This window comes from Vulpes lagopus, chromosome 5 (genome assembly GCF_018345385.1).
Source record: "Vulpes lagopus strain Blue_001 chromosome 5, ASM1834538v1, whole genome shotgun sequence".
Lineage (NCBI taxonomy): Eukaryota > Metazoa > Chordata > Mammalia > Carnivora > Canidae > Vulpes > Vulpes lagopus.
Genome location: NC_054828.1, coordinates 125,294,309 through 125,322,208, shown reverse-complemented (window position 1 = coordinate 125,322,208; position 27,900 = coordinate 125,294,309). Strand labels below are relative to the sequence as shown.

The 27,900-nt window shown below is 46.6% G+C and overlaps 1 protein-coding gene across 3 annotated transcripts in view; it reads left to right on the top strand.

Annotated features, from left to right (window-relative positions):
• LPIN1 (lipin 1) overlaps positions 1 to 27,900 on the top strand; it is a 132,764-nt gene that overhangs the window by 78,623 nt on the left and 26,241 nt on the right. For all 3 annotated transcript variants that reach the window (XM_041756413.1, XM_041756415.1, XM_041756414.1), the window contains 13 exons: positions 60 to 260; positions 1,192 to 1,287; positions 4,798 to 5,105; positions 7,431 to 7,556; positions 9,859 to 9,966; positions 13,273 to 13,402; positions 14,723 to 15,035; positions 16,111 to 16,204; positions 16,806 to 16,996; positions 18,948 to 19,041; positions 20,011 to 20,080; positions 23,238 to 23,330; positions 26,536 to 26,615. In XM_041756413.1, the coding sequence (XP_041612347.1) occupies positions 60 to 260; positions 1,192 to 1,287; positions 4,798 to 5,105; positions 7,431 to 7,556; positions 9,859 to 9,966; positions 13,273 to 13,402; positions 14,723 to 15,035; positions 16,111 to 16,204; positions 16,806 to 16,996; positions 18,948 to 19,041; positions 20,011 to 20,080; positions 23,238 to 23,330; positions 26,536 to 26,615 (1,904 nt within the window). The remainder of the gene's footprint in view (positions 1 to 59; positions 261 to 1,191; positions 1,288 to 4,797; positions 5,106 to 7,430; positions 7,557 to 9,858; positions 9,967 to 13,272; positions 13,403 to 14,722; positions 15,036 to 16,110; positions 16,205 to 16,805; positions 16,997 to 18,947; positions 19,042 to 20,010; positions 20,081 to 23,237; positions 23,331 to 26,535; positions 26,616 to 27,900) is intronic.

Below are 27,900 nucleotides of genomic sequence, written 5' to 3'. Positions count from 1 at the left end.
GCCCCAGATAGATGGCCTTCTCTGAATTAATCGTTCCTGGGTCTGTCTCTGTTTTCTAGACTCAAACCATGAATTACGTCGGGCAGTTGGCTGGCCAGGTCTTTGTCACCGTGAAGGAACTCTACAAGGGGTTGAACCCCGCCACCCTGTCTGGATGTATCGATATCATCGTTGTTCGCCAGCCCAACGGGAGCCTCCAATGCTCTCCTTTCCACGTGCGCTTTGGGAAGATGGGGGTCCTGCGTTCCCGAGAGAAAGTGGTAAGAGCAAAGGACCCGGTGACCTGGAGGCAGGTTCTCTTTTTAGAGAAAATCATCCTGTTTCTGTCTTTAAAGATTTTATTTATTTATTTGAGATAAAGAGAAAGAGAAAGAGAGCAAGCAAGCAAGTGAGCACGAGCAGAGGGAGAGGGAGAGGGAGAAGCAGGCTCCCTGCTGAGCAGGGGGCCTGACGTGGGGCCTGATCCCACGACCTTGGGATCAGGACTTGAGCCAAAGGTAGATGCTTAGCTGGCTGAGCCACCCAGGTGTCCCCTGTGTTTCTGTCTTTAGATAGAGCTTTAGGTCTCTGGAGTTGTGGCTTTGCCCTGGAAAGGGCCGCTCACTGAATTGACAGGTTCTAACTCGAATTGTGTTAACTTATTCCAAAACAAATGGTGGGTAAAAGTCAACTACTTATTAAGCTCGTGGGGTTGTGTGAGTCAGAAATTCAGACCAAGTGCAGCAGGGATAGTAATTCCTTGCCTCAGCTGGAAGAGCGTCTCTACAGATGTGCTCACTCACATGGCTGGGGGCTCCTGGCTGGGCTCTCGGCTGGGGCTGTTGGCCAGGACGCCCCCAGGTGGCCTCTCCATGTGGCCTGGGTGGCCGCACAACATGGCAGCTGGATATAGGCGATCATCTAAAGAGGAAAGGAGCCAGGGGGACCCTGCGTTCTTCTGACCTGGCCTCGGAAGTTCCATAGAGCCACTCTGGTAGTGCTCTGCTTGCTGGGGCAATCACAAGCCTTCCCAGGCTCAAGGTCGGGGGGGTGAGGGCAAATAGACTCCATTTCCGATGGGTTGATTGATTCCCATGGATTGATTGGAATTATGAGATCATTTTGGCATGTATGTGATTAAAGGATGCTTATGTAGAGACACGGCATCTCCTGCGGGGTTTCTTGCTTTAGCCAAGTGTGTTTTTCCTTCAGGTTGACATAGAAATCAACGGAGAATCAGTGGATCTACACATGAAATTGGGAGATAATGGAGAAGCATTTTTTGTTCAAGAGACTGATAATGATCAGGTAAGGAAGGCTGGGCGGTCAGGGTTACTTCCTAGTTTTGAATTTTGAGCAATGGGTCTTATCTAGAGGACCCAGCGGAAGTTTGTGTGGAGAAGTAATGCTGGTGCGGGGCGGTGTAGACCCATCGCAGCAGAGAAGAGTGGCTGTTTACCTGTACCAGGGATTGTTGAGCCAGCCCGGGTGGGTGTGTGCTGTGTCCACATGAGACTCAGCAGTCCTGGCCTGCTTCTGCGTGCTCACTGTTTCCAAGGGGACAGTAACCGAATCACATCCGAGCTGTTGTCCAAAGCATATAGGATATACTGGTGTGCTGAATCTCAGGGCTGAATGTTCTAATTTTTATTTAGTGAGTGGCCAAATCGCTTTAATTTTTTATTGTCAAAAAATATATTTTTTAAGATTTCATTTATTGATTCATGAGACACACAGAGAGGCAGAGACACAGGAGAAGCAGGTTCCTTGCGGGAAGCCTGATGCAGGACTGGATTCCCAGGACCCCGAGATCACAGTCTGAGCCAAAGGCAGATGCTCAACTAGTGAACCACCCGGTGCCCCTGTTTAAACAATTTTTAACAGCTCTATTAAGATATAGTTTGTGTACCATACGATTTATCTGTTTTCAAGTATATAATTCGGTGGTTTTCAGTATTGTCCTAAGATATGTCACCTTAGTCAATTTTAGGACGTTTTCATCACCCCAGAAAGAAACCTTGTGCCCTTTAACTATCACTTACCTATCCCCCATCCCCCACCCCGTCACCTTCCTGAGCCCTAAGCAACTACTCTTCTACTTTCTCTTTCTCTAGATGTCCCTACACTGAACTTTCATGCAAATACAATCCTACGTCTGTTGTCTCTTAATGCCTGGCTTCTTTCACTTCACACAGCATGTTCAGGGCTCATCCATACCGTAGCCTGGGTCAGTACCTCATTCCCTCGTAGGGCTGAATAATAGTCCACTCTCTCTGTACACCGCCCATGTTTATCCTTTCATGGGTTCATGGACATCTGGTTGTGTCTGCCTTTTGGCTATTATGCATAATGTCGCTGTGAACGTTTATTCATGTATGAGTTTTCGTGTGGACATGTGTTTTAATTTCCCTTGGGTATGCACCTAGGAGCAGAACTGCTGTGTCATATGGTAACTCTGTGCTCAGTGTTTGAGGAACTGGCAGGCTGTTGTCCTGAGCCGCCACACCATTTCACGTTCCCACCAGCACTGCGTGAGAGTTCTGATCTGTCCACATCCTCATCAGCACCTGCCATGGGACTGATTCTAGCTGTCCTAGTGGGTGTGAGTGATGCTGGTGTTGATTTGCATCTCCCTGGTGACTAATGATGTTGAGCAGCTTTTCATGTGCTTACTGGCCATTTGTATGTATTCTTTAGAAAAATGTTCAGATCTTTTTGTAATTGGGCTTTTGTCTTTTTATTAGTGAGTTGTTAAGAGTTTGTTATGAATATCTCTTTACTTTCCTCATGGTGTCCTTTAAAGCACAAAACTTTTACATTTTGATGAAGCCCAGTTTATCTGCTTTTTTTTTTTCTTTTGTTGCTCCTACTTTTGGCGTCATATCTAAGAATCCTTTGCCAAATCCAAGGTCATGAAGATTTACCCCTATGTTTTCTTCTAAGACAAAACTCTCTCTCTCTCTCTCTCTCTTTTTAAAATTAAACTCTCTTTCTTTGAGAAAGTCACCTGGAAGGGATCCTGTGGTGTGATCCACTTAGGCTAGTTTCTTTATGGGAAGATAGCCTGATTCGAAAGGAATAGCTCTAAATAGCCCCAGGCTCTAAATTTTTTTTTTTTTTTTTAATTTATTTATGATAGTCACAGAGAGAGAGAGAGAGGCAGAGACACAGGCGGAGGAAGAAGCAGGTTGCATGCACCGGGAGCCCGATGTGGGATTCGATCCCGGGTCTCCAGGATCGCGCCCTGGGCCAAAGGCAGGCGCCTAACCGCTGCGCCACCCAGGGATCCCTAGCCCCAGGCTCTAAAATGAACAGCTGTAGTTTCAGATTCAGAATGAAACCGTCCCAGGCTCTTCTGACTTTTGGTCTCCCCAGAGGTATGACTTTATAGGGGGACCAGCGTCCTCATCCTGTGCCTTCCATCTAAGGTAATTATCCCGTGGCCACTGGGGGTCCCTGCCCATCTACGCTTTATCTCTCTGTTCAAAGGGAAGGCTCTGAGAATTGTTAATTTGTAATTATTAATTCTTTCCATCTCAAATGGATACCTGCATTTTAAATTGCTATTGTCACTTAGTTTTGGACAGGTTTTACGCAGTGAGAGTTGAAGAAGCGTTTTGGGCAAGGTCGCCATGGAAGTTGCAGGGCAGGGGGCCTGTCCTGCTGGCCATAAGGGTACCTGTGGGCGGGATGGGGCTTCGGGGGCCAGAGTATGTTCTTCCCCTTATGGTTGCCCCTCGCTACCCCAGAAGGCTGTTGGAAGTCAGGGAAGCCTCTTTCCCTCATCACCAGATTGCCCTGGGATGCAGTCTCCCTCTTCTTGTGGATGTCCGCCCCTTCCCTGTCTGGTCCGTGGACCCTTCTTTGCTCTTGACCCCAAGGCAGCACTGTCTGCTTTTCTTTGTTTGATCCACTGAGCAGCTGGGCGAAATGACCTCGCACCTCCCCACCTAAGGCTTGGTCTCTCAGGTGTTGATTTTATACCTGCAGTGCATTGGGTGTGCTCTAAGCCACTGTCATGGCTCGGAGGGGGGTGAGGGTTCTCTTTCTCTCTTCTCTTTAATGTATATTCTTTACTTCTTGTTACCAAGTGTCTCATAATAAATAAGTTGTTGAGAAAGTGATTGTTATAGTTTTTTTAAAACTGGCAAATCATTATTAAGCAAACTTAAATTTGACAAGTTATATGTTTTTTTCCTTTTGTTGGTAAGAAGAGAGTCAGTATCTACTTAATTAGTGGCCATAGACCTGGATGTGCTCTGGTGTAGGCAAGCATTTGGGATGGGGTGCTGTCAGCTGTATTTTCTTTTAATTGCTATCATCTTAATTCAGTGCACATTAAAAAATGCATACCCAGTCTCTTTCTTTTATGCACAAGCACATGCACACACACACACACACGCATGCACATACCCCCCTCCCTGACACACACTCCCCTCCACACTGAAATGCAAAACTGAGTTCAGTTTCCAGTTAATGTAATGCCTCAAAGCTCATTTTTCCCTCTTTGCTTTGGATATTTCAAGCACAGTTGACTTTGGGTGGCCTGAAATCACAGATTACCTTGCTTTGTTACAATTACAAAAATGCAGGATTCAGTATAAAACGGCATTGAGTTCATTGTTGACACTGTGGTCAGCTGTCAGACCTGGTGGCTGTATGTCCCTCCACAGTGGCTGTGACCCTTGGTACCCTCCCCTGTGTGGCCCTCCCTGAGGGTGTTCAGGCTCCTAAAGGAACCCTGGCTGGCTGTGGCACCACCCTGTTCCTTCAACCCAAATTAACGAGACTATTGGAAAAATATTTTCTGCCCTTTAGGAAGTGATCCCCATGTACCTGGCCACCTCCCCGATCCTGTCGGAGGGAGCCTCGCGCATGGAGTGCCAGCTGAAAAGGAGTCCTGTAGATAGGATCAGAAGCCTGGACCCCAACACGTCAGCCCAGGCCCTGCCTCCCGGTGAGGCCCCTTCGAGCGGCTCGTTAGTAAAGAAGAGAAGGAAAAGGAGGAGAAAGTCTCAGCTGGACACCCTGAAGAGAGATGACAACACAAACACGTCTGAGGATGAGGACATGTTTCCCATAGAGATGAGCTCCGACGACCAGGCTGACCCGCTGGACAGCAGTAGGTAAATGTGCACAAAAGGCAGGACCTGCGTCAGGGTCGGGCGCCTTCATTCTTTGAGATGATTCTAACAAACTCCTTTTTTCTCCCAATATTCCTTCATCATCTTTTTTCTTTTAAATCTTTTAAGATTTTTATTTATTTGAGAGAGAAAAAGAGAGCAAGCATGAGCAGAGGGGAGGAAGCAGAGGGAGAAGGAGAAGCAGACTCTGCTGAGCAGGGAGCCTGATGCAGGGCTCGATCTGATCCCAGGAACCCAGGATCAGGGCCTGAGCAGAAGGCAGCCACTTAACCACCAGGGCGCCCCAGCATTCCTTATTGTTATGTTAACGCATTTACACTGAGTTTTAGAACTCCGTGGACCTAACGGTAAAGTAGCATAAAGATTTGAGGTTGCTTACAACTACAAGGCAGTTGGTAGTACCTGACCTCCTTGTCTGGCCACTTCAGCATCCAGGACAGAACAAAGAGGGGCAGGGAAGTAAGCAAATTGATACTTCATGCACAAAACCAGTGTTCTAGAGTGGGCTTGCTCTTATCTGGGCCCCAGCTGTATGCCTGCCAGTGGGCTGATGCATAGCTGGGAACTGATCTGTGATAGACTTCTGGTCACAAGTAGATGTCAACCAGTTTTCTTTCCAGGCAGGCTTTTCCTTTATAGCTTTGATTAGGCTTGAGGTTTCATGGTTATCTTGCTTAACTTTTCTTTCTTTTTTTTTTTTTTTAAGATTTTATTTATTTATTCATGAGAGACACAGAGAGAGAGACAGAGACACAGGCAGAGGGAGAAGCAGGCTCCCTGCAGGGAGCCCGATGCAGGACTTGATCCTGGGTCTCCAGGATCAGGCCCTGGATCAAAGGCAGCGCTAAACCGCTGAGCCACCTGGGCTGCCCTGTTACATAACTTTTCTTTGCTTTTAACAGGGTGGTGAAATTCTCTTTCTGTGCATTACTATTTTAGTGAAAATGGCCAGTTTTAAAAGATGAATCTCATTTGTAAAGTATACTTGATGTTTCAGATCTTCATGTAATTCAGTATATATATATGTATATATATATATATATATATATATATATATATTACATTATATATATGTACGTATTTTTTCTTTTTTAGAGAGAGGAGGGTGGTAGGACAGAGGGAGAGGGAGAGAGAATTTTGAGTAGATTCTGCTGAGAGCAGAGCCCAACATGGGGTTCAATGTCATGACCCTGAGATCACAACCTGAGCCGAAATCAAGAGGATGCTCAATCAACTGAGCCACCCAGGTGCCCCTCAAATTCAGTTTAATTTTTGCTGATTATTTTTGTGCCTTGTTAACATAAAGAAGAGATAAGGAGCATCAGGAGTAACCCTCTGCTTCATTATTCAAAATAGGATTTTTTTCTTCCCCTAGCTAAAAATACAGTCGAATTGGCAATGTCACTTTTCCTAACTATAGCCTCTAGTCTGCTGTAGGCTCACAAACTGGTATTTGGGCTTATTATAGTTGCCATCCCTGCCTGGCTTTTAATTCCAGAACTTAGTGATAGATACTTCAGGGATCATCACAGGTACACACAGATGGCCTCTGTGTGACTGGAAGAGCGGATCATGATTTTTTTCAATGAATGCATTCTACCTGAAAACAAGGTCGATTTGCAATCATTTCATAATTATAAGATTCATTTGATTTCTTTCTTTTTTTAATTAAAATTTTTTTTAAGGATTTTACTTATTTATTCATGAGAGACCCAGAGAGAGAGGCAGAGACACAGGCAGAGGGAGAAGCAGGCTCCCTGTGGGGGAGCCTGATGGGGGACTCGGTCCCAGGACCCTGGGATCATGCCCTGGGCCAGATACTCAATCCCTGAGCCACCCAGGTGCCCCTCATTTGGTTTATATAGATTATTTATTTTTCTAGATGAAGCATCATCTGTGTGTGGTCATTTGGTTACTTGGCAGCTCCACCGGTGCACAGCAAGGCTTTTACAACCTCCAGGGTCCAGTTTCAGAGGCAACAGTGTAAATAAATAACAAACAGGATCACCATTATGCACTGTGTGTCAGTCTAGATGCTCGAATATAGTGATTTTGTGTTTATAATCCAGCCAAAGCATGAGCACATTTATGTGTGTCTGTTTCTCACTTTTTTCCCTCTCCGCTGCCCGGAATTTGCCTGAGTGGGTCAGAAAGGGATCATGTTCATATAACAAAGAACTGAGATAAGATAAAAGAACGGATAAGATAAAAGGGAGACTTGCCTTTATTATGAATCTGTATTATGAATCTGTCACTAATAATCACTAATAAGGCTTTGACTTTGTTCTTTTTTTTTTCCCCCTCCAGAAATCTTCCTAACGATATACCTATATTCCAAGAAGACGTTTCTAAGGAAAGCCCTTCCCCCATCATGACTTATCCTCAGTCGGCATCATACCCTAATTCTGATAGAGAGTGGTCACCCAGCGCAAGGTAAGCTACTGGGGGAGGTATGTGCGTTCGCCTACCCCGGTCCAGAGGGTTTAAAGTCAATTGTATGAAGCGTGTCTAACAAAATCATGAAATATAAGTAAAAAGTGAAAAAATGCAGTTTAGAGTCAGAGGTACAGATCAGGATTGACAAAGAACACGTGCAGACCGTAGACTTCTATCTGAAATCATATGCAAACTGGAAACATAGCTCTTAGCTCCCCACAGGTGACAGTGAAAGAAAAACCAGCTAAGTCACTCAGTGCTGGTTGTCAATAGGAGGAAACAGGTGGTGGGGCCTTTCTTGACACTTAGCCCTCAAGTCGGATTCAGGAGTGCAGCCGTTTCAGGAGCCACTGAGGTGGTTCAGGCTTGTCAGAATGAGGCCTCTCCCCATGCTCAATCCCTTCTGCTGAATGCCAGAATGTTTATTTCCCCACAAAGAACTGTATAAACTTGGGAGACCCAGACCTGTTCAGTGTGTGGGTTGCCGTCCTGCAGACCCCAGAGACTTTTAGACAATGAGACCCCTGAGAGTACAGGAGCCCTTCCAAGTACTTTTCAGAAGAACTGGGGAAGGGACAGATGTAACCCAAATGTTCTCAGCAAGGACAGTATCACCCCCATTGGGACAAAACCTGGTTCTTGGGCAGCAGAGAATTCTTAGGTATTATAATGGTTTGCCGCCTCTACAGGGCCTCCAGGCGTGGTGAGCACATTCACAGTCCATCTGTGGTGATAAAATTCCATGGTGGAGCGAGGGCCACAGTTGGAGGGGGGAATGCCTCCACTGTCCTGGGGTGCACTAACCATGAAAAGGGATTGAGAAACACCAATCTTAGTGACAGGGACATCCTTGGATTACTCTTGTTCCTCATGTGTTAGATGGACTTATGGTTTTCAGTGGAAGTGTAAGAGCCCCTGCTGCAAAGGCTCCCTGCCTAAAGCCAGAGTCCTCCAAACATCACTCCTGGTTCCGAGTGATCTCGCCAACAGGACAGCACAGTGAGCAGCGTGTGCTGGAGTCCCGAGTCAGAGAACCAGATCTGTCCCATGCGTCGTCCAGCCAGGACCGGGACAGCGAATGTCAGTGCACCAGGGTTGGGGCTGGGGGCCTGGGAGGTGTCCTTGGGGGGGGTCGGTCTGTAGGCCAGCCTTGTGCAACAGAAACAGAATGCTAGCTACATAGGACATGTACAGTTTTCAAGCAGCCATCCTTAGAAAGTGAGAAGAAACTGATAAAGTTGATTTTGATAATCTGTTTCCTCTGGCCCAGCGTATCCAGAATATTACCAAGGTAATTTGTTTTCAAAAAGTTATTCATGAGACATTTCACATTCTTGTTTCCTCACTAAGTCTTTGAGTTCACCGTGTAGCTCACGCGTAAGGACCACCTCAGTTTGGACACGTCGCATTTCAATAGCCACGTGCAGCTGGTGGCTGTCATAAGGGACAGTGCAGGTGTTAGACCTTTCTGGAACCTCCCACATGTGTAGCAATGAACCCTAAGGAGGGTACCTTAGGAGGGAGATTATGTGGAATGAAACCACTAATAGGTTGAAAAATCTGCTCAAATACTTCCATATTAATTTTAAGAGTTTATTTATTAATTTTTAAAAAGATTTTATTTTTTTTCATGAGAGACACACACACAGAGAGAGAGGCAGAGACACAGGCAGAGGGAGAAGCAGGCTCCATGTAGGGAGCCCAATGTGGGACTTGATCCCAGGTCTCCAGGATCACGCCCTGGGCTGAAGGCAGCACTAAACCACGGAGCCACCCGGGCTGCCCATAATTTTAAGAGTTTAAAATAAATGTTGGAAACACAACCCTGATGTGTTCCTCTGTCTTTCCTGCTCTATGAATCCAGGATAGCGACTGTGTCAGATCGTGTGAGTCTGACTGCTGTCAAATGCAATTACAAGTTAGCACAGATCCATTTCCATACTTGGAATGACATGTTTTCTTTAAAGAGACGACTGGCAGCAGAAATTATCAGCTCTTTGGACTATGTTGTTTGATTAAGCACTAAATTCTGACCAGAGAACAACAATCTTTTATGGGCATATGGATGAATTCGAAAATGAAATGAGTCTTTTTGATGGTTTCCACTTGTTTTGGGGGTTCAAAAAATTTGTGTTGATTTCATAGTGATTTCAACAGATAGCATTCTGCTGTTGTCAGAGGCCTACGTATGTTCATTTTCTAACAAATATTATTGTGGAGAGTAGTCAAAAGAATTTATATGAAACTTAATTGACTTATGATTTTTTCTTTCTTTTAATGTATATCACGTGGTATCCAGTAGCCCGATAGATTGCCAAAGGACTGCCCCCCACCTGGCAGTTGCGGCCGAGGGAGGCCTTTCTAGCTCTTGCCCTCCACAGCCTTCATACTTCCATGCTTCAGAAAGGTAGAGGGGCTCTTTTCCCCACTTGGGGTCTTGGATAATAAAAATTGTGATCTAACCCTTACTAGTCTGTTAACCATTGACCAAATTACTTATGCCGGAAACACATAGAGACTGTAGAAGCGAAACTTTTGGTTTAACTCTTATAAATCTACTTGACTAACCAAATTACTCATAGAGGAAATACCTAGCGATGATTATTTTCCTTTGATTTTAAGCATTTGTAGATGATTAATTTTTTTTCACTACTAAATTTGATTCTCTGGGAATTGTGGCTAAGTATATATAGTTTTTCCTAATTTTGTGGAGTGCTTTGCAACACGGAATAATGACGTGAAAATTGGTAATAATGATCTTTGCTTTCTGTCTAAGGTTGTTCAACAAGTAAGTTTATAAGATCTTTTGTATAAGGGGAGTTATTATAAGTCTTTAAGTAGCTCATTAGACTGAATAATGGAATCCTGTTTTCACAGCATTTCTAGAATGGGATTTTGGAGTGTAGCATGGGGTGGATCTTAAGGTGTAGGATCATAGGTTCGTATTTTCATCAGTTGCCGTGGTCTGAGATTCCTGCCTCCGTTTCCTCCGTGTTGTCCACACTCTAAGCTACATGATGGACTCACATGGACGTTAACAAATGAACCTCTGATTGATTTCTACTTGGGAAACCGGTTTTCTTTTTGATGAAAGAACCAAGTTTCAGGATGTGCTTCATCTGGAGGTTGCATGGGCAGTGGAAAGGCCATTTTGAAAGGGGGTAAACTGAGTCCTGAATGGTTAAAACTAACTTGCCTAACTAGGACTGGCAAAATCCTGAAACCTATTATGTGGTTAGTAAATGCACTATTAATGAAAATCAATCACGGACCTTGTAAGCTTACTTTTTTGAACAACCCTTGACCTTAAAAGTCTAATATTTGATAACGGGAAAATCTGGTACCACCATCTTTCTTATGAATCATTCCCAGTGGTGGGAGTCTTTTCCCCGATTCACCTTCTGTCAATCTGAATTCCACGGAACCTGGGCATGTAATTGTGTACAGAATCCTTTGACAAAGGCTGGTGTTGCCAACGTGCCACCACGTATTGTGGTGGCATATCGGGTGTGAGAGGTGGGACTCCGAGCTTCTGATTTCCACACAGGGCTTGTTTCTCTGTGAAGGCATTTGCAGACTGAAAACTTCTGGAAACCTATGGCTTAGGGTGTTTATCAGAGGATCGGAACAGCAGGGATTCTGGAGTTGGCGTCACAGAGAACTGTGTTCAGCATTTGCCTTCTAGAGCAAGGATTGGCAAACTACAGTCGATGGGCCGACCGCGACCTACTGTCTGTTCTTGTAGTTTTATGGGAGTGCAGCCAGTTTGTTCACATATCGTCTACGACCAGTTTTGTGCTACCACGGCAGAGTTGTGCACTTCGGACAAAGATCGGATAATCCACAAAGCTTGACGTACTCGCTCTCTGACCTTTTACAGACAAAGTTTGCTGACCACCTACTCAGCAATCTCTTGTCTAAAGAGCTTTGCTTAATTTAGTGTAGTGGGTAAGACAGTTATTGTTCCACAAAATATAAAGGATATTTTATGTAATAAAATATGATAGGAGCTTTTTAAACAAGTGATTTGAGATTTGGGTGCAAGCTGTTGAGGATAGGAAGCCGATTCCAGTGGACTTTTCCTGTGATGACTGGAGAAAAAATGGGTTCAGGTCACGGTTTTAGGTACAGTGGCAGCTGCAACACCCTCTCTGCACATTTCACTGATAGTGAATATAGGATCGTAGATAACCAGTGCCAGAAAAGCAATGACTCTCGGGAGAAAAGCATAATTAGAGGACTAGAGGGAGCACGGTTGGACAGTGATGAACACTCTGTCACCTAGATGTATGGAGCTATCTGTCTTCCTCCTGTGGGACCACTTCCCATAGGGCAGAAGAGGGTGTGAGTGTGTGTGTGTGTTGGGAGAGGTGTCCTGTTGTATATACTCCCACAATACGCTGTCTTAGGGCCCTCCTCTCCACACATGGAGAAATAGAGCATGAGGGCCGCATCGTAGCCACATACCATGGGGATGGTTTGGTGGGCACTGGGCACTATGGACAGTGAACCAGCCTCTGAGCATCTCAGTGTGAAATGGAGGAGAGAGAGAGAGTGTTAGTCTGTTTGGTCCAAATGGCCCAACTGAAGAGATCTGGGACTTAAACTTTAACCATTAAGGGTCCCTCTTGGTTTGATACATATTAGCTTTCATCTATGACCACTCCTTGTCCTGACAGGAAGCTATATTCAGCCAGCAGCGGGAGTTGAAGTCTATCTCAGACAGGTCCATGAGGCCCAGCACGATGGTGAGTGGGACTCAGGAGAGTGGAAGGTCTGTAAAAGAGGGCGCAAAAGGAAAACGGCATCTTTGTCCCCCGCTTCATGTACCACCTTTGTCTTACTCTGGGGGACATGATGTAGGAGGATGAAGTCAGGGAGTGATCAAATGGATACATTTTCCTATCCAGATGTTGTTTAGGATACTGTGAGAAGTTTGTAGATAAGTTGATTGCCCTTGGCTGGTTACTCTGGCTGAACAGAGGGAAGGCTTTGTTCAGGCCAGAATAGAAATATGGAAAATGTTGGGAACACAAGTTACAACCACTTAAAAGCTGGCCCGAGAATTGAGCCTTGTGATATGTTGTTACAGAACAGGCCTTAGCACACAGGTGGGTCTTTGAAGTGTTCCTGGAAGATAGAGTATTTTATGAAGTCTCAACATAGAGGCTCCTGCCACATTAAGAAGTTTATTTTTGGCACCTGGCATTTGTGGCACATTTGGCATGTGATGCGGTTTTCCTGTTTCCAAAGCCAGTGTGGATTCGTAAATATTTTAGATATCGAATATAATGGGTACGATTCTGAGATCAGCAGCCCCCCCTTTGCAGGTGAGAGCTGTTGGACTTGGTTTGGGAGTTGAGAATGCAGGAGAGGTGAGGTCAGGGTGAGAAGTGGGGAAAGACAGGTGGTTTTGAGATGAGAAGAGACTTCTTTCCCTTCCTATTGTCCTCACTCCTTTCCTCGGTTTTCCTTTCTAATTGCTTCTTCTCATCTTTACTTGGAACTGGGGGGCAGGTTGGGCTAGGTTACCCAAATTGGGAGCACCTTCCATCCAGGCTGTGTGTTCTGTGGACCCCTGGTGGCCACAGGTGGGAATGTCATGAAGCTTGTGTGCATTTTCTGGGCTGTTTGAACCATAGAATTCTGGACCCAAAAAACATCTTTAAAAAGTCTCTCTTCCCTGGTTAATCATGGGTTTGTGTTTCTTTAGTCCTTCAGGTTCTCGACCTTCGACACCTAAGAGTGATTCAGAATTGGTCAGTAAGGCCACCGATAGGACAATGCAGAAGAATAACCTAGAAATGCTCTGGCTTTGGGGAGAATTGCCACAAGCTGCAAAGGTAAGTCCCCCCCCCCCCCGCCCCAATTCTGTCCATATACCGAAGATAGTTTCTAAAAACATGAAATGGGTGCAGTGTTTTCTTTCAAGAAATTTTGTTTCATATTCCAGTCTTAAAAGAATCTTAAAAACATTACTATAAAATATTTTTAATCTTGCACGGCCTTTAGAAGATGCTACAGTTTCTTGTATCCATGGTAAATATTTGTAATATGAATGAACGAGTGAGTCAGTGCTGAAAGCATTCCTACTAAGAATCCAGATGGGCAGCTCTTGGGAGGGAAGGTCTGTTGAGGTAGAGTTGTGGGTTCTTTCCTTTTCTGGGTTATATTTGGCTTTCGTGGAAAACGCTGATTTCTCTGCCCATGGGCTGTAGTGCTGACCCAGCCAACCGTCTTTACAAATCCATGTCGTTTGCTGCTGGGGAAATGGCGTGAAACTGCTAACCCATCACTTCTTCTGGCAAAACACTTCCAACCATAGACCTGCTGTAGTGTTGTTTTCATTTGTGCTAGAAGCTGTGAGATCGGACACAGACATGAATACCCTACCCCCTTCCCCTCCAACCCATAAATTGCAGGTTTTTTTTTTTTTATAAATTGCAGTTTGATTTTTGTTTGGATAATTGTTGTCCGTAACTGGGAACTCCTTGGAGGAGTAGAATAAGGAATGCTGACTTCCCACTCATGTGAACCAACCCCCAGATCTGTACTTCTTCACTCATATTTTGAGCCTTTATTGGGACTTCATTGAAATATAACATGCATACAGATCGTAAGTGTACAGATCTGTAAATTTTCACACTGTGACTGTGTCCATGGGACCTGCACCCAGACGGAGAAGGAGACGTGGGACCTAACCAGCAACTCGGAAGCCCCTCCCTTTGCAGTTATTGCTCATACGACCCCCACAGAGGGGGCTCTGCCGCTCACAGCAGAGATTAGCTTGGTGACATTCATCATGGTATCGTATGTAACTGTAATTCAGTTGTCATCACTGCGAACTACCCATCATGTGAATATACTTCCTGTTCTATGGATGGACACTTACTTGAGCTGCTTCTGTTTGTTGGCCATTACGAGGCCCATCTGGCAGTTGATGTTTCATATGAAAGCTCATTTGCTTCGGGACTGATATTCTGGTGTGTAGACTCCTTGGGCAGGTACGGAGATCATGAGGCTTACCTATCTCTCTGCAAAATGGGCAGACAGTTCTGCAGATTGTTAATGGGTTAATTGTGTGACTTGGGTTAACTCTGTTTTTCTCTTTGCCCACACTCTGACCATTCCTCTGTCTCTGTCTCTTTGCCCCTTCGACGTAGTCATCTCCACACAAGATGAAAGACTGCAGTCCGTTAAACAGTAGAAAAATCTGTGATAAGATGCACTTTCAGACCATTCACAGTGAATCTTCAGATGCGTTTAGTGACCAGTCGCCAACCCTGGCCAGGCCGCCCGTGCCGTCCATCCCAGAGCCGAGCAGGCCTCCCACGGAGATGCAGTTTGTGAACGAAGAAGATGTCGAGGCCTTAGGGGCTGCAGCCCCGCCTTTACCTACAGTTGAAGAACCCAAACCACTCTCTGCCAGCGTAGCCCCGACAGCAAGCAAGACGGATTCTCCTTCCAGGAAAAAAGGTGGGAAGGCCAGCATGTTCCAGCTCCTTCTGTGTAGACTTGGTGCTTGGCATATTACCCTTCCTGCCCTTGGAAGTCCTGAATATGTCAGGGGGGAAGCTGGCATGTTCGGTGTATGCCCTTTTGCTGCAGATGTTAACTCATCAGAATTTAGTTCTAGAAAATCAGACTGAAGGAAGCCTTGGGGTGGTGTAATGAGCCCCCTCACTTTATAGCTTGGGGTGCTAGGATCCAGAGGGATGAAGTCTTGTTCACCCACGTGGGGCTCTAGAGGATGTTGATTACTGAGCTACTCCTGGTCACCTCGCCCCCTGCCCTGAGTTTCTATCTAGCCCATTTCTCTGTTTTAATTTTGACATGCCATGTATCACTATTTCAGATGACATTGGTTTATTTTTATTTTGCCGGGAACTCCCCTACTAGAACATACGTGCTCTGTGGGATCTAGAATCTTTTTGGTCTGGTTTACATTCATTTTGTCTGTGCTCAGAATAATGGTTGGCACATAGTCGTTGCTCCGTAACGGCTGGTTTGATACACACTCGGTTGCGCAGCAGGAGGGATGACGTCAAGCCTGTTCTGTTAACCATGGAGCTTGGTGCCGCTTTCTAGATTTGTATGAACCAGTGACCTAATTCTCTGGCAGAAGGAAACAGGAAGCCTGCAGTCCTGGTGCACAGTGACCGCCGATGTACCCCGTAGGCTGCCGGGCCTGGGGGTATTGATACAAGCAAGTGTATCATCATCGTCATCATCATATCATTTAAAGATCATGATGACAATCACTTCAAGATATTGAGTGCTGGGTGCATGTCAGGCACAGGTCGGGGTGGAGCTCAGTAGGGTCACACAATGGTCTAGGGCTCGCCCTTGGCAGTGGGGGGTGGACGCCAACTTGGTTAGTCTGCCTCTGGAGTCGTGCCACGCTGCTGACTTCCAGCTCTTGTGTTCCTGGGCCGGGGAGGGGGGAGCTTATGAGCTAGTTTGCACATTAGGCTCAACTACTTTCTGGAGCCGCTCAGAAGTCCACGGAAGACCAGAGTTCTGACCTGACCCATTCCGTTTGTTCTTTCAGACAAGCGGAGCAGACACCTGGGTGCTGACGGCGTCTACTTGGATGACCTCACAGACATGGATCCTGAAGTGGCTGCCCTATATTTTCCTAAAAAGTAAGATTTCTTTTTATTCCTCGTATCATTTTCTATGTTCAACTGTGTGAGTCTGGAAGAGGCAGCGGGAGGCTCAGATTTTACTGTGAAAAGCAACCAGAAAACAATGGCCTTTCTCTGTAGACGTGTGTGTGGCTACATCCCCGTGTGGCTGGCTTCCCACCTTCTGACCGGGAAGGCAGGCACGAGGCTGGCTCCCAGGGTGACACCACAATCATGTCACGGGGGGCAGTGGCCCACAACCTGAATCGGCGGCCAAGAGGGGGCGGCTGCACCTCCCTCTCCCTCCCCAGGAGAGATTCTCCTGTGGCCTTTGGGGACCCCTGTTCAGCTTTGTGACTTGCAGGGAGGGCTGGCTCCTCGGAGGGTGGTAGCTACGACCTGTGGCCTCTTTCTCTGTGGTTCATGTCACAGAGGCTTGGGAGGACGAGAGGCTAATAAAAGAAGCACTTCTCTCCCACGGTAGTTCATTTTACGCGTCTGTCCTTGTCCCGGTCCTGAGGTGGCCTCGCTTGTGGCCTTGGGAGCTGGGCTGGCGCGTGGGGGGGGGGTGTCCCCTGCTGCTGTGACGCCAGCACATCTCCCCTCTTCCTCCTCCCAGCGGAGATCCTTCGGGGCTCGCCAAACACGCCAGCGACAACGGAGCCCGGTCGGCCAACCAGTCCCCACAGTCGGTGGGCAGCTCTGGCATTGACAGCGGCGTGGAGAGCACCTCGGACGGCCTGCGGGACCTGCCGTCCATCGCCATCTCCCTGTGCGGGGGCCTCAGCGACAACAGGGAGATAACCAAAGGTACCAGAGCCTGGGGCCCGTCTTCGAGCCACGAGCGCCCCCTCGTGGCCCGCTGCCGGAACGTCCAGAAGCCCGGGCTTCTCTGGCTCACGTCAAGTGTCACTTGTCCCTTGGCTGTGCTCCTGCTGGGGGGATGACACAAATGACTCCTTGCAGCTCTGAACATCGCTGGCTGGCGGTGGGCCGCCCGGAGGGTTGTGATGGTCACACGTGGATTCGGGGCCACGTGTCATCCGGCGTGTTTGCTGCACGATGGGGGTCTCCTTGCCTGGTGGCCGCCCTGCAGAGGTGTCCTCCGGGGGCCTGCCGCCCGGTGGGAGTGTCGGTGTTTTGGAAACACGGTGCATTGCAAGTGTGCGGAAATGCTGTGGGGCCTGGGGAGGGAGGGACGTCTGAGTTTGAGCAAGTCCAGGGCGCTTGCCAGCTGGATCCGAGGGGTGCTCATAGGCTTGGCGGAGGTGGCGAGTTAATTCGTAGCGGTGGTTTCCCAGGGTCTCCTGACAGCTACGTGGGGAGGTGGCCCCAACACCCCCAGTGGAGGATACATCAGTCATTGCTGACTGATGAATTTTTCGAGTGGACCTAGTCGCCCGGGTTTCCCTCTCTCACCCTCCCACCTCCACTGGCCTCTTTTTCATCACGTCCCCACCCCTGCCAACAGTGGCCTGTTTTTCTAGGCGGGGATGGGCGAGGGTGTGTCCTTCATCCCCTTGCCACTCAGGAGCCACCATCTCCGCTTCCTGCCCTGGGCGGCCATCCTACGCTCCTGTCTCCCTCCTGAAGTCCATTCAGGGCTTTGTGAATTTCTTCTCACACAGACGGTGGGGCCCCTTATTCTGGAACCTGAACCAGCTAGTAATCCATCCCCCTGGTGATGAGCTGAAGGGGGTTACTTTATGTGACCCAGCGGGTTTAGTCCATCACAGGAAGTCGTTGTAAGACTCCCTCCCCTCTAATAACCAGCCACATTCTGTTTGCACATCTCTGCCCCCAACTGCTCTGGGGCTTTGAAGAGGTGAGTGCACTCCGAGGAGGCTGGTGTCCGATGGTGCCCCCTCTCCCATACACTCGCACTGTCATCTCACGGGGGTCCATACAGATGAGGCCAGATTCCCATGGCCTGGAGTCCCCGAGGAGAGTACCTGGTGGTATGAATTAGGATCCCTCAGGTGCATGTCGTTGCCAGTCTGAATTAGCATCAGACCATGGGGTCTTTTTCTGCTGGACAGGGGTGACTCCCAACGTCCCGGGTCTGCTGGGCCTTGGTTCCATCTAGGGTATATAGGCCCCTAGGGAAGGAATAGGGACAAATTAGGGCCAGAGAGATGGTTAGAGCTGTCATCAAGGCTCAAGACAGGGCCTAGCTGAATGGGGGATGTTGAGTGGAGGCCGGGGCCTTAGGCCAGAGCTCGTCACAGGAGCTGGAGTCAGGAGGCCGGGCCTCTGCTGTGTCCTGCATGTCCTGCACGTGACAGTGACCAGCACCACGCCCACTGACACAGAGTGAGACCTTGCTCTACACGGGGCATTGTGCTTTTTCCTTACAACCTCATCCAGCCACTGAGGAGGCAGACGAGGGAACCGAGGCTCAGGGACGCTGATTACTTGCTCAACACAAGCTCACGCTGGCAAATGAGACTTGAGCTGAGTGGCCTGTTTTCTAAGCCTGCTCGCCATTCATCTGCTTCTCGTAGGGAAACTGTATTTCCCACACACCTCTCCCTGCCTCGCTGCCTACACATACGCTTCCCCCATGTCCTCGGACTGCCCCCGGCCACCCTTCGTGTCCACACAGACGCTGTCCCCCAAAACTAACTGAGGCCCCTTTACAAACACAGTTGAAGAATTGTCTATACAGCCGGAATGCACAGGCTCTCAGAAAACACTTGTGAGTGAGCAGGTGAAAATGTTCCCTCTCTTTTCTCATTATTCTCTACGATTGCTTTCACAGATGCATTTCTGGAACAAGCTGTGTCCTATCAACAGTTTGTGGACAACCCGGCTCTCATCGATGACCCCAATCTTGTGGTGAAGATCGGGAATAAGTAGGTTCCTCTTGAAAGTCATTTTGGCTGTCACATGGGACTGTTCGCGTTTCAGGTTTTCCGATGCAAAGACCCAGGCAGTAAACCTTAGAAACATGTGAAATGAAGTCCTTGTTACAATTTATTATCATCTCTTCACTCTTGGCAAAATACTGTGTTGTTATATAGCTGGTAGGTTGATGTAACTGTCAATCTCGTGGATTTTAATATTCATCCGTACTAGGTTTTTTAAAAAAGATTTATTGATTTTAGAGAGAGAGAGAGCCTGAGTGGGAGGGGCAGAGGGAGAGGGAGAGAGAGACTCTCAAGCACAGGGCCTGACGCGGGGCTGGATCTCACAACCCTGAGATCACAACCTGAGCTGAAACCAAGCGTCAGACGCTTAACGAGCTGTGCCAGCCAGGTGCCCCTGTACTAGATTTGATAATGGAACGCATCCAGTCTCAGCCCCTGGCCTGTGAGCCTCAGGCCCGTGTAGTCCGCGGGCGTTCACAGAATAGACTGCCTGTCTACCCCTTGAAGCTTCGTTGACTGAGGTCAGGGGATGTGCAGGTGTTTTTGTAGATTATCAGCAAACTTTTCTCCGCGAGAGGAAGTCGGGGGTATTTAGGTATTAACCTGGGGTCCCTAGTTGCCTTTTCTATGAAGTGTGGCGAGAAATGCCATGGGCACATCGGTGGCTTGATGCGTCACGGAGCCTGGGCTCCCTCCAGCTGGCCATGGGGGTCTCAGACCACATCTGCCGGTCTGTGCTTGGCCCCCAAGAGGGGCTGCTGTGAGGTCGGCAGTTCGAGGGGTCCCTGCGAGGGAGAGGCAAGTTGGGGAGGGCCGGGGCGTTGGCAACAGTATTGGGCTCGTTAAGGACCCTGCTGGGATTCCAGAGTTTTCCTTGACTGTCTCTCTTGACGTTAGAAAGATTGTTCAGGCTGAGCTTTGGTCTTTGACGCCTATTTCATTCTTTCACATCAGATATTATAACTGGACAACAGCAGCGCCTCTGCTCCTGGCCATGCAGGCCTTCCAGAAACCTTTGCCAAAGGTGAGCTTTAACATGAGGCCGAAGGGGTGGCACTAAACACGATGGGCAGACTAATCTGGGCAGTTAGAATTTAACTTTTATTTTAGAACCACAGAGTTAATTACATTATGATCTTTTGAAGTTCATGATTACAGATGTCAGGAGTTTGGAATCTCCCTCTCTTGCACCCTGAATGTCCTCCCCCCTCTTGCTTATCAGGGCAAAACCTCCCAATCGTGGCAGCACCAGACCAAGGCCTGCCTCCTCCAGGGTTCCTTTCCCAATCTGCTCTACTGGGGATGTAGGTAGGGACAGAGCAGGTGGGTGACTGGATGTCAGAGCCCAGGGGTGGCGAGGGGACGAGAGAGAAGGGCCTGAGCAGGTGGCAGTGTGGTTGCAGGGAGAAGGCGCATCAGGTGTGGGGGCCAGCGCTAGCGGCAGGTGCTGCTAGGCGAGGAGGGCAGCGTGCAGGGCCTGGCAGGTCCTTGCTGCAGGACAGAGCAGGTGATGTCGCAGGAAGAGGCTGTCACGCTCCCCCCAGGACTCACCGGACACTCGCCGGGAATTGGTCGGCTTTTCAACATTGTATCTTCTTGCTAGATTATACATTCTTTTTCTGCAAAGACCATGTCTTTCCTTGTCTCCCTCATCCACTCAGCAGGTGCTTCTTGCAGCAGATCAGATAGTTAGGATATCTGAAGTTCTCGAAAGTCAGCTCTGACTTTGTTGGGCCCACGATCCCTCCTTCCTGTGTGTGTGTGCGCACGCACCTGCGTGGGTAGCATTTGGGGTTTCGAGGTTGTGACCTCATCTGTGGTGGTGCTTTACCTGAGGTCATTTTTCCTCCCTGGTTTTGTTTCCTCACGGTATACATGGTATTCATGGCTCAGGGTAAATTGTTATCTTACAGATCAGTAAGAAAAAAAAACAATGCGGTAGAGATATCCTTTAACTGAAACGGTTTAGCTCACAGATGTGCGCATGACTCATAAGCGGAGGCTTTGTGCTATGCATCCTAACTTTTTTTACAAGCTGTCAGTAATTTTTGACTCTGCTTATGGCGTTTATTGATGTAGAATTTGTTTTATATGTAGAATTTGTCCATCTTTTATGGTTGTTGGGTCTTGTAGCACACTTAGGATGACCCTGCATTCCCATTTTCCAAACTTGTGAAAATATGTCAGCTTTCCCTCTAGTACTTTCTTTTTTATTTTTTTATGTGGGCCCCACACCCAGCATGGAGCCCAGTGCGGGGCTCGAACTCCCAACCCTGAGATCCAGACCTGAGCTGAAATCAAGAGTCGGACACGTAACCAACTGAGCCACCCAGGCGCCCCTCCCTAGTGCTTTCTTAAATCTCTGATGTGTCCGGATTTTATTTTGTGAGTGAGCGAGGTATCAGGAACCAAGTCGGGGCTTCCCCAGCTGGTTGTTGAATCGTGATGCTTTGTAGGAAACTGAATGACTACCAACAGCTTAAATAATAGGGGTTTATTCTCCGACGTGGTAAGAATCTTCGAGGTTGGTAGTTTCAGGGTTAGCTTCTCCGTGATTGTCTTGGCTTTCCCGTCACAATCATGAAGTTGCTGCCCCCCACATCATCCTCTCAAACAGCCCCGTCCCACATAGGAAGGGTAGAGGCAGACTTCTCCCATTTCACTGGCCACGTGGTCACACGATCACCGCCAAACCAGGTGCTGACAAAACAGTGGAATGACCATGCGTGGCGGAGACCAAGGGGGGTCAGAACATATTGCCCCTGAGTCTTTTTTTTTTTTTTTTTTTTGCGCCTGAGTCATGAACAGAGTTTTGGATGTGTTGGCAAGAAAGAAAGGGGATGATGTGCCCAGGGAGGCAAGTAACCCACCGGCCCTGGCATAGCCACCTAACTATGCCGGTACCTTTGGTTAGACCGCCTTCCTCACTGATAGGCAGTTATAGCACAGCCTGTTGTTTGAGGTTTCTTTATCAATTTAGATTCATTTCTGGGCTTTGTCTTCTGTTCCGTTTATGTGTTTACTCATGTACCAACATGCATTTTTTTCATTATGATAGATTTTCAATACATTTCAATATCTAATAAGGCTTGTACCTACTTAATACTCTTCTGTCTATGAGTTTTCTTGGCTATTTTTATTTGTTTTATAAATGAACCTGAGAGTCGCTTTGCCTAGATATGAAAATAATCCTGCTAGTTTTTTTTTCTTACATTGGGTTTTAGTTCCCTTTATGGATGAATTTAGGGGGAATAGGGTAATTGACATCTGTGTGAATTATCCTCTTGGTGAATAGGGTACACATGGTTTGCTTTTCTGTGTATTCAGTTTCCTTCGTATCATGTAGGGATTTTTAAATGATAAAAAGAAGCACACTTTGGGTGAAATATGGGAATTTTTTGATCTTTCTACTTAACCTGCAGCCTGTTGGGTTGAAAGATGTAAATTGTTCTTTCATTACTAGTGGGAGGAGGGGGTCATCCATTCCCTGATAGGTTCTGTGAACCAAGGAAGGGAGAGGAGATACTATTTACCTGGTGCTGGAATTCACCTCAAGGGAAAGATTTTCTTCTTTGGAAATACTTAGAAAATTATTAATTAATATTTAATCTTCCCCCATTAAACCTTCATTTCTTTAGGGCAAGAGGATGAGTTTTCCTTTTGCTACTTGAGGTTTTAATACAAACGCACCTATCAGGCTTCGGTTTGTCCAGATTGGGCAATTTACATTTACTAAAGAGATGCATTTTACTCTTTGTTTAAAACTGTTTTACCCTATATTCCATATTAATCATTTCATTTTTTAATTTTGTAATCATCACACTGAGAGTACAGTATCTTAACCAGTAAATCACTTTACTTTGAAAACTTCTGGTCTTAACTAATCACTAACGATTTTCAATGCTCTCTTTTTTTGTTGTTGTCGTGTTGTATTTTATTTGTTGTTTGTTTATTCTTTTAACATCTTCTTAAGTCTTCATGCTTAAGTTATCTTCATGTGATTTTGGACGCCATTAGGTTCTGCTTCTCGAAATTTTTTAATCCACAAATAGTATGTTGTGTTTTCTCTAATTTTTTTTTTAAATTGTACTTTAATTTGCATGTGTGTGTCTTTTGGTTTGGATGTGCTAAGTTGATCTTTTTTTGGTTCCATTATTTATGTTACCATCCATTTAAAACAGGCCACTGTGGAATCTATCGTGAGGGATAAGATGCCCAGAAAGGGAGGAAGATGGTGGTTTTCATGGAGGGGAAGAAATACCACAATCAAAGAGGTAAGCATGGAAAACAAAAGGGTGTTTTTACTTAGCTCAGTTAATTTTGGGGTTCTGTGTTATGGAATTTGTTTCTAGGCTTGTACATCAGAGAAATAAGCACAGGCCATGATACTGAATTTTCACAAGCCAGCTCTGCGGCGAAGCAGTAAAAGCATCCTGGAACATGGGGAAGGTGCAGAGGAAGGGCAGGTGTAGGTACAGAGCTGGGGTCACCTCCTGACCCCGTGGAGATTGTGGCCAGTTCAGGAGGAATTCAATCTGATTAATTCTCTTTTTAAAGTATCTTCCTGTGGCTTGTGAGTATAATTTTTTTTTTAATAGTAAGGAACTTTTAAAGATTTTATTTATTTATTCATGAACGATAGAGAGAGAGAGAAACAGGCAGGCAGAGGGAGAAGCAGGCTCCATGCAGGGAGCCTGACGTGGGACTCGATCCAGGGTCTCCAGGATCATGCCCTGGGCTGAAGGCGGCGCTAAACCGCTGAGCCACCTGGGCTGCCCTGCTTGTGAGTATAATTGTAGTGAGGTGATACTTAGAGTGGTAGACTAATTCTCATCAGTCCTTTCAAACTTAAGTGCTGTGTCTAAACATACATGACTTTGGGGTCCATGCCTATAAATGCCTGTACTTCTTTCCAGATCTCTGGCAGCCTCTCTATCTCTTTCTTGAGGCACTTTCCTTGCTTGACTTCTATGCCCCTGTGTCTGCCGGGCTTTCTTCCTTCTAAGGCTGTCCCCACTCTGGCTCTGCCCCCGAGGGGGTCATTGAGGGTCGTCCTAGGCCTTCTTGTCTGCTTGGACAGCCTGCCTTTCCCTGGGCAGCCCCACTCATGCCCATGTTTTATTTCCAAACCAGACGTTCTTTCGTATTCCGTGTCCATTTATCAAGTAGCCGGCATTGTGGACATCATCTCCATGTGGATGCTTCGGGACACTTCAGACTGGTCATTTCTAAGATTGAACTCACGGTATTTTTGTGAATTCTTCCTTCATTGGACCACAGTCAGAAAATAGTGCCAGTGTCCCTCCATGGGCTAGACCTTTCTTCTTCCTCATTTCCCACATTCAGTTCGTCACCACGTCCTATCCCTTTACCATCTTAAATATATCTCTGATATGCCCATCTCGCTCCAGTTCTACTCTGCCAAGTGTGGGCTAGCTCCATCTGTCCCAGGATTGCTTCCAGTGGTCGACTGGTCTCTTCTTGCCTTCTCTTCTTCAGCCTCTATACCATAGCTGCACTGGTCGATTTAGGATACTGGTCCGAATTGTGTTATTCCTTCCTTAAAAGCTTTTGGGTTCCCAGGGCTCTTATAATTAAGACCAATGTCCTTAACATGGTTTACTGCACTTGTGTATCCTCGCCCCTGCATCCCTCTTTAGCCTTTTTTGTCATTCTCTCCCTGCCCTCCCTGCTTTAGCTTCACTGGCTAAAAGCACACTCTGCCTCAGGACTTTTGCATATGCCATTCCCTCTGCCTGGTGTTCCTAGGACCCCCTCACTCCCTCCTTTACTTAATTAGCGTCTCAAAAAGCTCTTTCTCAGAGGATTAGTCTGGGCTGCCCCTTCTCTGCTCTCTTAGCCCTGCAGGTGCACTTGGCTTTCATACGTTTTGTCAGCATTTGTAATTGTATCCATATTAGTGTGACTATTTGATTAACATAGTCTCTTCCTCCTCAGCATCCTAAACTCCAGGAAGGTGGAGGCCACGTCTAGTTCTGGATATCCCTGGTGCCCATATTGGACACAGGGCAGGGCTTGGCAAAGATTTGAGGGAACACTGATTACTTTTGGAATATAGTATAAAGAAACCCCAAGCACAGCAGTCAAGTTGGTTATTATAATACTAACAGAAACTCCAGTGAGCTCAATATATTTATTCCGTGAGTTCAGTGAAAAAGTCTGGTGGAAGAATTTTATCAAGATAAAATTGTTTGATATTTTCTTAGCATACCTGAGTTTGACCAATTATTCCATTACCTTCAAGGGATGTAAACACATTAGAGCAAACATACACTTTGCTTTAGGTGACTTAAAACATAAAGGGCCTTTCTAGTTCCCCCACTGGAGAGTAGAATGTTCTAGAATTTAGCAGAGGGCTATTTCCTATTTCAAAGGCCTATTTGTTTTGGAGTATTCACATTGTCACCAGTTTGAATTAAGGTGGATGCCGGCATGAAGGAATAGTTAAGAAATTAAACATTTATTAAACTGAAATACATTTATTTCAGATAGATATATGTTTTTGAACTAGTTTAATAAAGAATTGTTGATAATGGTAGCTAGCTTACCTCAGTGAATAGATTAAAAATTACTGGGCTTATTGTCACATCAGTCATTTGTGTGCTTATAAAAAGCTAAAGAATATTTGGAAGGAGTTTGTACTCATCCTTTGTTAAGGTGGTCACCCTGACATTTATTTTTCTAATTTTCTTTATTAACATTGAAAACATTAACCTACCTCCTGACCAAATGAAATGATCCCAAATAATGGGATTTAGTTGTACATCCTTTGTCCTTGTGTGATTCTGTGATGACTTTCCAGAAAGACTATGGGGCTGGGGGTGTCTTCCCCTCCCTGGCCTGCGGTGGGCCAGGCTTTGTGCATCTGTGCAGCATCTCTGTGGTCCTCGCAGCAGTGTTAGGAGATGCTGGCACTTCCACAGGTGGGGAGACAAGGCTCTGGAAGGTTCCATAACTTGCCTAGGCTTCCCAAGTGAGAGAAGCAGAGCTGAGCCCAGATCTCATAGAGTTCCAGAGCTCTTTCCAGTACATCGGAGGAGCATTTTCTATTAAGAGTGTGTGGTGTTAAGAAAGAGAGAAGGCATCCACATTTTCCCAAGCAAAATATGGTGTGAAAATATTTTCAAGCGTTTCTATCAGCAATTATAAGAAAATATTTTGAAAATATTCGGGTATCCAAGCAGCCCTTGATAAAGCATTTGCATAAGCTACAGTGATTATGAAGTTTGGTTTGGTGCCACAAACACTTATGGAAAACAGACTCATTTCTGTCAAAAAAATTTTCTCAGCTTAATTGAATGCTTCCAAGCAAAAGAATAACTGGGACCTGCCATGCCTGGGGCGTGTAATGTTGGGGACGGCATTTGGGGCACTGCCCCGGGCTTGTGGAACACCGGCTGTGTTGTGCATTTACTTCTCTTTGCTACTCTTGTGACTCTTTCTTGTCTTGCTCTCCAGGAAAGTAAGCCAGAGCAGTGCTTGGCTGGGAAGAGCCACAGCACCGGGGAGCAGCCGTCACAGCTTAGCATGGCCACCAGGTACGGCGCGAGTCCACGTGGGCTGGGACAGCCCCCTTCTGTGTCCCAAGGCATGGCAGGTGCCTGCCGGGTGCTCAGGGGTTTGCCGGATACCCATGCAGACCTGGCCTGCAGCCCTGGCTCTGGATTTACTCAATGACTTGGAGCCACTTGGTTTCCCATGAATCAAATGGAGGCAGTTGCCCCCTAGATATCCCCCTTGCAAAGTAAACGTGACGCTTCAGTGAGGTCGTGTAACAAGAGCGCCTCTCCGGGTGCTGGTGTGTGGTGGCCCTGGACGTACGGAATCCAACAGCAGTGGTGAGGAGGAGGAGGATGATGACAAATGTGAACATTAACAGCAACGTGGAAAGAAGTTTCTTTCAGAAGGAAATTGCCTTTCTCTGTAGTTCAGATACTTACTGGGGCTTACGTTGATACTTTTCTAAGAATCTATATGGATTCACAGTAACTTGGCAACTGATAGATAACTATTAATGTTTTGTCTTTAGGTTAATTTGTATGGGATTTGAGGGCAACTCTGATCTGAATGCAAAGCCATCAGGCATTGGTTATGATGCTGACAATGTATATTGACTCCGCATGAGCTGATATAGCACTTTTTACATATCACCTTACCTTTAGGGTATTTCTGTATTTAGGAACCCAGGATTGCCTTTCTTATTTAGCTGGCAGGAAGTACTAACGAACTAATGGAAGGCAAGATTGCAGGTCTTAACCACTTTTGTATCGTAGAAGCTAAGCCAATGCCTGACATGTACTTTGTAGGTACTTTGTAGGTGTTGTTGAGCTATTACTGAATTGAGAGGTTTTTCCCAATACATTGTTGGCTCATAGGAGAGGCAGGCTTAGATTGCAGGTCCTCAGCCTCCTGGCCATAGATCTGCATCATCAGCTATTTTATTTCTAGAATCCATGGTGGGAAACAGAAGCCCATATAGGTAGAAGTAGGAAAAAACCCTGCTTTCTTTATTGTTCTGTGTGTAGAAGCATGTAGACCTTTTCGAAAATGACTAAGAGCCCTCTCCAGTTCTTGGCTGGAATATTACTGGGGGCCCCCTTGCTGTTTCCTTTGGTGAGACCCCGGCACCTGACCCTCTGCCCATCTGCATTGGAGAGGGAAGTGGGGTTGACTTTTCAGTTTTTTGCCCTCTGTCTCTGTCTCATTCTCTGGAAAAGGGCTTTTAAGCACAATTATTTGGGACCTTCCCAGCCTGGAATGTTGAGTGTACCTTTGTGTGAGCTCAGAAGGGAGAAGGCTGGTATGCTCACGATGGAGCGCAGG